Source organism: Oncorhynchus clarkii, chromosome 10, assembly GCF_045791955.1.
Source record: "Oncorhynchus clarkii lewisi isolate Uvic-CL-2024 chromosome 10, UVic_Ocla_1.0, whole genome shotgun sequence".
NCBI lineage: Eukaryota > Metazoa > Chordata > Actinopteri > Salmoniformes > Salmonidae > Oncorhynchus > Oncorhynchus clarkii.
The window spans coordinates 35,378,597-35,390,142 of record NC_092156.1 but is presented as its reverse complement, the minus strand read 5'-3'; the positions used below and the strand labels follow the sequence as shown (position 1 = coordinate 35,390,142).

The 11,546-nt window shown below is 41.0% G+C and overlaps 1 protein-coding gene across 2 annotated transcripts in view; it reads left to right on the top strand.

Moving 5' to 3' along the window:
* The first annotated feature begins 436 nt into the window (after positions 1 to 436).
* The window catches only part of LOC139418352 (THO complex subunit 2-like), a 72,128-nt gene continuing 61,018 nt past the window's right edge, over positions 437 to 11,546 (top strand). For both annotated transcript variants that reach the window (XM_071167741.1, XM_071167742.1), the window contains exons 1-3: positions 437 to 525; positions 1,851 to 1,906; positions 2,171 to 2,262. In XM_071167741.1, the coding sequence (XP_071023842.1) occupies positions 440 to 525; positions 1,851 to 1,906; positions 2,171 to 2,262 (234 nt within the window). In that variant the 5' untranslated portion in view covers positions 437 to 439. The remainder of the gene's footprint in view (positions 526 to 1,850; positions 1,907 to 2,170; positions 2,263 to 11,546) is intronic.

Here is an 11,546-nt window from a genome sequence, read left to right as displayed (position 1 = left end):
GGGATATGGGTAATATTTGAGGTGTTGTGAGACTTCTATGCACATACACACATCCTCCATGGAGACATGATAGGCAATGTGATAGTTAACAACTGGATTTGACCTTCACTGCCCCGAATTTGCATCAATACGGTTGATACACTGAAATTGAGAAGCTCCCAGCATCCCATAATCATCACATGTATTCAACACATGTCAAATGCTCTGAAGTGATGGAGAAGCTCAATAAAGCCTACAACCCAGTGGAGCTGTACAGCATCATTTGTTATCCTTACACTAGTATACGTCATATTATATATTTTTTATTGTAGCATGGTCATTTTAGGCTTCCAACAGTTATTTGTGGTTAAATTTGACTGGAAGACCTGAAATGTATTCGGCGTCCCACGATGCACTGGTTTGCAATCTTTGACCCGGCATTCAGCTAGACATCCGGGCTATGTGTGGTATTTTGGGGAAGATGGCGACACTTATCCTGCCTGCTGATTGGATCAAAAACTGGGAAAAATCTGGAAAACACGAGTTGTAAGTTGTACCATATTGTTAAATTGTGAAGACGAATGTCTTGTTTCATTTTCCATAAGGGTTGTTGAGCCATGCAACCAGTTCCCATCGTTATCCTCGTACGAGACCTGGGCAATCTCGCAATGTGAATTAGCAAACCTAGCATGCTAACTAGCTAACCCTACTTCAAACAGTGAGGCCATTTCACAATAGCAAGATTACGTTGCTGGGGTTCAATAATTTTGTTAGAAATTATAGTTTGGTACAGAATTCGACAGATTCCATATGGGATTGATATAACAATTAATTCAACACAGTTGGCCTGGGTCATTCGATACGAACTAATTAGTTAGCTAACTTTCGAGTCCGCCGCCAGTCCCCCGAAGCAACTAGCTACAGTAGCTTATTGCTGTGAAAGCCAGTAGGCTAGCTAGTTAACGTTAGCTAAGCAGCTAATGATGCAGGTTAGCCTGGTCGTTGACCCTGTACATTATAACGTTAGCTAGTAGTTACTCAATGTAGCTAACTAGCTAGTTGGTAAGATAACTTAATGAACGGTGAGCTAGCTACTGCAGCACACAACGTGCAGTTGGTGATCACATAATAAGCTAACTAGCTAGCGGCGCACACCCAGCAAGCTGATTATGCTGGCACCACATTCTGATTCTTGCTACACGAAAACATTAGCAAGCTAGCTCGTTAGCCACTTTGTTTAGAATAGCCACCACCTGTATGGATTAACGAGCAAGCTACTGATATTTTAGGTAATACATGGTTCCTAGGCAGTTATCACTTTGTCTGCACATTTTCTATCATCATAGTAATTCTTATGGTAATCCCTAATAGCTAGATAGCTAACGGTACTGAATTGAAAACATGTCGTCGATGAGTTAGCTAGTATGGGGGCGATTTCAACTGATTTAATAATTGGCAATAATTGACTTACAGGAGCAGTTAGGGTTAAGTGCCTTGCTCAAGGGCACACCAGTTGGCATTGGTCAGTATTTAGTCTTCAAGCTCTCTAGTAACTGGACATTCCAGTTTTGAAAATGTTTTAAATTGCCATATGAAAAACTGCTCAGAATGGCGTCCTCATAAAACAATAACGTCTGTTAGTTACAGTATTATATGCAGTGTTATTATTAGAGGCTGACATTAGGCTGTCTGCAACACACTGTACACATTATGTATATACTACTGTACACATTATGTATATACTACTGTACACTACTACTAACTGTACCAGCTATGATCATTTAGATAACTATTCACTGAAAATACTAGTATACTAGTCACTGAAAATAAACTAGCTAATATAAAGTTACCTTTTCCCCTTCTCTGTTCAGTGTACAACTATGTAAGAATCTTGCAGACAAAACCAATCATGACAGCATAATAAAAGGTATGTACGCTCTGTGCTGTTTGAAAGAACAGTATGCATGTTAGTTTTGATACAATTGAGTACAATTGCTACATGAAATGAAGATGTACTATTCATTCAATGATGGGTTCTTGCTATGACAGGTGTCATCTAATGTTCTTATAGCATCATACCAAGCTTATATCTGAACAACTCTACGGTTGACTGTTTGTGAGTAGGTCTAATACTGACACATTGTATTGGGAATAATTCTCTTCCCGTTTGCCTCATCCCTTCATTCTTTAGATATACAGGCTGCTTTGTATGAACTCTGCTGGCATGTCGTACAAGGGAACTTCAAGCTGGACCTTGCTGCTAGCGTCCTCAGTGACACGATGGTATGTATGGCCTTGTTGAAGTCCTCTCATTGTCTGCAATGTCTGTCATCCCAGAAAACCTGCCATGCGTTTTGAGGATTTTGTGGCCTATACAATAGTCCTTTTAGTGAAAACATTGACTCGCACAGTATCTGGAGTGATGTGTATGTAGTTTTCTGGTTAGTAAAGATGCACTATACAGAATCAGCATCTGTCTTGTTTTTGTAGATATACAGTGCCTTCGGAAAGTAATCATACCACTTGACTTTTACAAAATGTTATGTTACAGCCTTGTTCTAAATTTTTATTATTAAAAAAATATATATATTTCAAAAATAAATTATGGGGTGGATCAGCTTTAGTAGATTGTTGCTTCCATCAATGTAATTGTCTGCATCATTTCCAATCCCCCATATATTTTTGGGGTATGTGTGTGTGTGTACAGTTGAAGTTGTAAGTTTACATGCACTTAGGTTGGAGTCATTAAAACACATTTTTCAACCACTCCGGCGCCGACGCTTCGTGTTCCTAGGAAACTATGCAGTTTTTTGTTTTTTTCCGTGTTATTTCTTACATTGGTACCCCAGGTCATCTTAGGTTTCATTACATACAGTCGAGAAGAACTACTGAACATAAGAGCAGCGTCAACTCACCATCAGTACGACCAAGAATATGACTTTCGCGAAGCGGATCCTGTGTTCTGCCTTTCACCCAGGACAACGGAATGGATCCCAGCCGGCGACACAAAAAAACGACTTCGTAAAAGGGGGAAACGTAGCGGTCTTCTGGTCAGACTCCGGAGACGGGCACATCGTGCACCACTCCCTAGCATTCTTCTCGCCAATGTCCAGTCTCTTGACAACAAGGTTGATGAAATCCGAGCAAGGGTAGCATTCCAGAGGGACATCAGAGACTGTAACGTTCTTTGCTTCACGGAAACATGGCTCACTGGAGAGACGCTATCGGAGTCGGTGCAGCCATCTGGTTTCTCTACGCATCGCGCAGACAGAAACAAACATGTTTCTGGTAAGAAGAGGGGCGGGGGCGTATGCTTCATGGTTAACGTGACGTGGTGTGATCATAACAACATACAGGTATTCAAGTCCTTCTGTTCACCTGATTTAGAATTCCTCACAATCAAATGTCGACCGCATTATCTACCAAGGGAATTCTCTTCGATTATAATCACAGCCGTATATATTCCTACCCCAGCAGACACATCGATGGCTCTGAACGAACTATATTTGACTCTTTGCAAACTGGAATCCATTTATCCGGAGGCTGCATTCATCGTAGCTGGGGATTTTAACAAGGCTAATTTGAAAACAAGACTCCCTAAATTTTATCAGCATATCGATTGCGCAACCAGGGCTGGAAAAACCTTGGATCATTGCTATTCTAACTTCCGCGACGCATATAAGGCCCTGCCCCGCCCTCCTTTCGGAAAAGCTGACCACGACTCCATTTTGTTGATCCCTGCCTACAGACAGAAACTAAAACAAGAAGCTCCCGCGCTGAGGTCTGTTCAACGCTGGTCCGACCAATCTGATTCCACACTCCAAGACCGCTTCCATCACGTGGACTGGGATATGTTTCGTATTGCGTCAGACAACAACATTGACGAATACGCTGATTCGGTGAGCGAGTTCATTAATCGTGCGTTGAAGATGTCGTTCCCATAGCAACGATTAAAACATTCCTAAACCAGAAACCGTGGAATGATGGCAGCATTCGCGTGAAACTGAAAGCCCGAACCACTGCTTTTAATCAGTGCAAGGTGACCGGAAACATGACCGAATACAAACAGTGTAACTATTCCCTCGGCAAGGCAATCAAACAAGCTGAGCGTCAGTATAGAGACAAAGTAGAATCTCAATTCAACGGCTCAGACACAAGAGGTATGTGGCAGGGTCTACAGTCAATCACGGATTACAAAAAGAAAACCAGCCCCGTCACAGACCAGGATGTCTTGCTCCCAGGCAGACTAAATAACTTTTTTTGCCCGCTTTGAGGACAATACAGTGCCACTGACACGGCCCGCAACTAAAACATGCGGACTCTCCTTCACTGCAGCCGACGTGGAAAACATTTAGGCCCAGACGCAGGCCCAGACAGCATCCCCAGCCGCGCCCTCAGAGCATGCGCAGACCAGCTGGCTGGTGTGTTTATGGACATATTCAATCAATCCCTATCCCAGTCTGTTGTTCCCACATGCTTCAAGAGGGCCACCATTGTTCCTGTTCCCAAGAAAGCTAAGGTAACTGAGCTAAACGACTACCGCCCCGTAGCACTCACTTCCGTCATCATGAAGTGCTTTGAGAGACTAGTCAAGGACCATATCACCTCCACCCTACCTGACACCCTAGACCCACTCCAATTTGCTTACCGCCCAAATAGGTCCACAGACGATGCAATCTCAACCACACTGCACACTGCCCTAACCCATCTGGACAAGAGGAATACCTATGTGAGAATGCTGTTCATCGACTACAGCTCGGCATTTAACACCATAGTGCCCTCCAAGCTCGTCATCAAGCTCGAGACCCTGGGTCTCGACCCCGCCCTGTGCAACTGGGTACTGGACTTCCTGACGGGCCGCCCCCATGTGGTGAGGGTAGGCAACAACATTTCCACCCCGCTGATCCTCAACACTGGGGCCCCACAAGGGTGCGTTCTGAGCCCTCTCCTGTACTCCCTGTTCACCCACGACTGCGTGGCCACGCATGCCTCCAACTCAATCATCAAGTTTGCGGACGACACAACAGTGGTAGGCTTGATTACCAACAACGACGAGACGGCCTACGGAGAGGAGGTGGGGGCCCTCGGAGTGTGGTGTCAGGAAAATAACCTCACACTCAACGTCAACAAAACTAAGGGGATGATTGTGGACTTCAGGAAACAGCAGAGGGAACACCCCCCTATCCACATCGATGGAACAGTAGTGGAGAGGGTAGTAAGTTTTAAGTTCCTCGGCGTACACATCACAGACAAACAATTGGTCCACCCACACAGACAGCATCGTGAAGAAGGCGCAGCAGCGCCTCTTCAACCTCAGGAGGCTGAAGAAATTTGGCTTGTCACCAAAAGCACTCACAAACTTCTACAGATGCACAATCGAGAGCATCCTGTCGGGCTGTATCACCGCCTGGTACGGCAACTGCTCCGCCCACAACCGTAAGGCTCTCCAGAGGGTAGTGAGGTCTGCACAACGCATCACCGGGGGCAAACTACCTGCCCTCCAGGACACCTACACCACCCGATGTCACAGGAAGGCCATAAAGATCATCAAGGACAACAACGACCCGAGCCACTGCCTGTTCACCCCACTATCATCCAGAAGGCGAGGTCAGTACAGGTGCATCAAAGCTGGGACCGAGAGACTGAAAAACAGCTTTTATCTCAAGGCCATCAGACTGTTAAACAGCCACCACTAACATTGAGTGGCTGCTGCCAACACACTGACTCAACTCCAGCCACTTTAATAATGGGATTGATGGGAAATTATGTCAAATATATCACTAGCCACTTTAAACAATGCTACCTAATATAATGTTTACATACCCTACATTATTCATCTCATATGTATATGTATATACTGTACTCTATATCATCTACTGCATCTTTATGTAATACATGTATCACTAGCCACTTTAACTATGCCACTTTGTTTACATACTCATCTCATATGTATATACTGCACTCAGTACCATCTACTGTATCTTGCCTATGCCGCTCTGTGCCATCACTCATGCATATATCTTTATGTACATATTATTTATCCCCTTGCACTTGTGTCTATAAGGTAGTAGTTTTGGAATTGTTAGCTAGATTACTTGTTGGTTATTACTGCATTGTCGGAACTAGAAGCACAAGCATTTCGCTACACTCGCATTAACATCTGCTAACCATGTGTATGTGACAAATAAAATTTGATTTGATTTGAAATGTTTCGTTAACAAACTACTTTTTCCAAGTCCGATAGGACATCTACTTTGTGCAAGTAATTTTCCCAACAATACAGACAGATTATTTCACTTATATTTCACTGTATCACAATTCCAGTGGGTCAGAAGTTTACATAGAATAAATTGACTGTGCCTTTAAACAGCTTGGAAAATTCCAGAAAATGGTGTCATGGCTTTAGAAGCTTCTGATAGGCTAATTGACATAATTTGAGTCAATTGGAGGTGTACCTGTGGATGTATTTCAAGGCCTATTTTCAAACTCAGTGCCTCTTTGCTTGACATCATGGGAAAATGAAAAGAAATCAGCCAATATCTCAGGGAAAAAAAATCGTAGACCTCCACAAGTCTGGTTCATCCTTGGGATTTTCCAAACACCTGTACAAACAATAGTACGCAAGTATAAACACCATGGGACCACGCAGCCGTCATACCGTTCAGGAAGGAGACGCGTTCTGTCTCCTAGAGAAAAAGTGAAAGTCAATCCCAGAACAACAGCAAAGGACCTTGTGAAGATGCTGGAGGAAACGGGTACAAAAGTATCTATTTCCACAGTAAAACGAGTCCTATATTGACATAACCTGAATGGCTGCTCAGCAAGGAAGAAGCCACTGCTCCAAAACCGCCATAAAAAAAACGGACTACGGTTTGCAACTGCACATGGGGACAAAGATCGTACTTTTTGGAGAAATGTTCTCTGATCTGATGAAACAAAAATAGAACTGTTTGGCCATAATGACCATCGTTGTGTTTGGTGGAAAAAGGGGGAGGCTTGCAAGCAAAAGAACGCCATCCCAACCGTGAAGCACGGGGGTGGCAGCATCATGTTGTGGGGGTGCTTTGCTGCGGGAGGGACTGATTCACTTCACAAAATAGATGGCATTGTGAGGATGGAAAATTATGTGGATATATTGAAGCAACATCTCAAGACCTCAGTCAGGAAGTTAAAGCTTGGTTGCAAATGGGTCTTCCAAATGGACAATGACCTCAAGCATACTTGTAAAATTGTTTAAGAACAACAAGTTCAAGGTATTGGAGTGGCCATTACAAAGCCCTGACCTCAATCCCATAGAAAATTTGTGGGCAGAACTTTAAAAAAAAGCGTGTGCGAACAAGGAGGCCTACAAACCTGACTCAGTTTCATCAGCTCTGTCAGGAGGAATGGGCCAAAATTCACCCAAGCTTGTGGAAGGCTACCCAAAACATTTGACCCAAGTTAAACAATTTAAAGGCAATGCTACCAAATACTAATTGAGTGTATGTAAACTTCTGATCCACTGGGAATGTGATGAAAGAAAATAAAAGCTGAAATAAATAATTCCCTCTACTATTATTCTGACATTTCACATTCTTAAAATGAAGTGGTGATCCTAACTGATTTTTATAGGATTAAATGTCAGGAATTATGAAAAACTGAGTTTAAACGTATTTAGCTAAGGTGTAGTAAACTTCTGACTTCAACTGTACATGCATGCTTGCATTTTTTCAAATATACCTTTTATTATTTCCCGCAAACCCTACAACGTTTCCCCCAATTGGAGTAAACTAATAAACAATAACACTTAGGCTTCTACCTTTAGTTTATACATACTATACACATTTTACAGACACAGTCTATTTTACAATAGTTGTATTTTTTGCTTTTAGTCCTGGCCTTCCTCTATTTCTGATGTCGATCCAGTTTGATATCTATTTGTAACTATGCTATTTCACAAAATGTCTGAACCTTTGTTACCTTTTATCTTATTGTTATTAGTCACACCCTTCAGCTCCGTTCAACCCCTCCCCTCTATCTCTGAACACCATCCATTTTGGATTTCTATTTGCCATATATTTTTCAACTGTGCTGTGATGCTTCACAAAAGTACTGAACCTTTCTATTCTCATAGCTTCTACAGATTGTAAATTAAAGAAACATTTTTGCTAAAATAGTAATTTATATTATTTATTGATTGACTATGACTTTTCAAATAACCCAGCATTGCTATCTGCAGCGTTAGTTCTAGGTAAATGTTGCCATTCTTGGACCTGTGACCAAAAACGAGCTACATATAGACAATACCAAAATAAATTATCTAATGACTCTGCCTCCTTGCAGCAAAATCTGCAGAGCTGGGAAGGTTGTATCCCCTATATATATATATATAACATTCTATATGTTGCAAGAATTTTGTATAATTAAAATAGAAAAATGCAACGTTTTGAATCTTGCGTCGTTTTGCGTGTCAATTCATAAACCATGTGCCATGGAATTGGTACGTCAAACTATTTAGCAATTTATATGGCACAACTGTCCATTTTTTGGTCCTTAAATGAAACTGTTATATATTTTTGTTTATCACAATTTTCTTTAACCATTTGTGGACTATAATGCAGGGCCAACAGACAAGTTCCTTGCTTTTCTCCCCTTCTACTTTTCTCTTCCATTTTTGTGGTAGTGCTGGAATTAGTTGGTTGTAATTTTGGGTAGAGCAGACATTTCCATATGTCTGTGTTAGCTGCATGTGTGACAACTCCACCAGTTCTATTTATGATATCATTTACAAAGATTTTTACCCTTTAAAAAAAATATATATATATATATATATATATATACACACATGTTTTTTTAGTCCTTTAGTATATTGGAGTTTAACCAAAATATTTGTTGTATAATTTGTTCTGTCTTTTCAGGTGGATAAAACTGAAATTGTATCCAACAATCTTGTTTGTTTATAAAATAACGATATTTTGGAGATTATTTATTTTCAAATAAACGAAAGTGAGCAGTTGTAATCTGAATAAAGGGAAAACGGCCATTCTTGAACATGGGTTGAGACATTCATACTAATTTACGAGAGAACCATTTCGCATTTAAGTATAACTTTTGTATGACTGATGCCTTTAGTGAGAGGTCATATTTGTTATATAAATAGGCCCTTTTAATTTTGTCTGGCTTGCCATTCCAAATTAATTTGACGATTGTTTGATCATATAATTTAAAAAGCAGGTCACTAGGTGTAGACAACCATAAGCAAATAGGTAAACTGTGATATGACTAAAGAGTTAATCAGAGCGATTTTTCCACAAATAGACAAGTATTTTCCTTTCCACAGTAGCAAGATCTATTTTTGCTAACTTTCTATAAAAATGTCTTTCTTTCGGGATATGTATACCGACCACATCCCCGTCAGACCATTCTATTGGTAAACTACACGGTATTGTAAAAGTAGCATTTTTTTTTTGTGATCCAATATGTAAAATGTATCATAATTTGGTTTTAATCCTGAGAGGTTAGAAAAAGTATCTAGATCCTCTGAGACTGTGGAGTGATTCTAATTGTGGTTTTAAAATAACATGAATCATCAGAGTACAATGACACCTTTTGTTTTTAAGCCATGGATTTCTAATCCCTTAATATTATTGTTGGATCAAATTTTAACAGCTAACATTTCAATGGCAATAACAAATAGATATGCCAATAGCGGACAACCTTGTTTTACTCATCTTGACAGTTTAAAACTTTCTTAGATGTAGCCGTTATTTACTATTTTACACCTAGGGCTACTATACATAACTTTAACCTTTCTAGCGGAACCCCTCGACAACATTCTGCTGAAAAGGCAGCGCGAGAAATTCCAAAATATTTTTTAGAAATATGTAAATTTCACACATTAACAAGTCCAATACAGGAAATGAAAGATAAACATCTTGTTAATCTACCCATCGTGTCCAATTTAAAAAATGCTTTACAACGACAGCACCACATGTTAGGTCATAGCCAAGTCGAAAAAACACACAGCCATTTTTCCAGCCAAAGATACAGTGCCTTGCGAAAAGTATTCGGCCCCCTTGAACTTTGCGACCTTTTGCCACATTTCAGGCTTCAAACATAAAGATATAAAACTGTATTTTTTTGTGAAGAATCAACAACAAGTGGGACACAATCATGAAGTGGAACGACATTTATTGGATATTTCAAACTTTTTTAACAAATCAAAAACGGAAAAATTGGGCGTGCAAAATTATTCAGCCCCCTTAAGTTAATACTTTGTAGCGCCACCTTTTGCTGCGATTACAGCTGTAAGTCGCTTGGGGTATGTCTCTATCAGTTTTGCACATCGAGAGACTGACATTTTTTCCCATTCCTCCTTGCAAAACAGCTCAAGCTCAGTGAGGTTGGATGGAGAGCATTTGTGAACAGCAGTTTTCAGTTCTTTCCACAGATTCTCGATTGGATTCAGGTCTGGACTTTGACTTGGCCATTCTAACACCTGGATATGTTTATTTTTGAACCATTCCATTGTAGATTTTGCTTTATGTTTTGGATCATTGTCTTGTTGGAAGACAAATCTCCGTCCCAGTCTCAGGTCTTTTGCAGACTCCATCAGGAGTCATTCTTCCAGAATGGTCCTGTATTTGGCTCCATCCATCTTCCCATCAATTTTAACCATCTTCCCTGTCCCTGCTGAAGAAAAGCAGGCCCAAACCATGATGCTGCCACCACCATGTTTGACAGGGGGGATGGTGTGTTGAGATGTGTTGCTTTTACACCAAACATAACGTTTTGCATTGTTGCCAAAAAGTTCCATTTTGGTTTCATCTGGCCAGAGCACCTTCTTCCACATGTTTGGTGTGTCTCCCAGGTGGCTTGTGGCAAACTTTAAACAACACTTTTTATGGATGTCTTTAAGAAATGGCTTTCTTCTTGCCACTCTTCCATAAAGGCCAGATTTGTGCAATATACGACTGATTGTTGTCCTATGGACAGAGTCTCCCACCTCAGCTGTAGATCTCTGCAGTTCATCCAGAGTGATCATGGGCCTCTTGGCTGCATCTCTGATCAGTCTTCTCCTTGTATGAGCTGAAAGTTTAGAGGGACGGCCAGGTCTTGGTAGATTTGCAGTGGTCTGATACTCCTTCCATTTCAATATTATCGCTTGCACAGTGCTCCTTGGGATGTTTAAAGCTTGGGAAATCTTTTTGTATCCAAATCCGGCTTTAAACTTCTTCACAACAGTATCTCGGACCTGCCTGGTGTGTTCCTTGTTCTTCATGATGCTCTCTGCGCTTTTAACGGACCTCTGAGACTATCACAGTGCAGGTGCATTTATACGGAGACTTGATTACACACAGGTGGATTGTATTTATCATCATTAGTCATTTAGGTCAACATTGGATCATTCAGATATCCTCACTGAACTTCTGGAGAGAGTTTGCTGCACTGAAAGTAAAGGGGCTGAATAACTTTGCACGCCCAATTTTTAAGCCCCCGCCTTGTATATCTCACTAGGTCAGGGTATTTCAGCCTCTGTATATCCACTAATTCCAATATATCCATGACATTCATGAATTCCTTAAGTG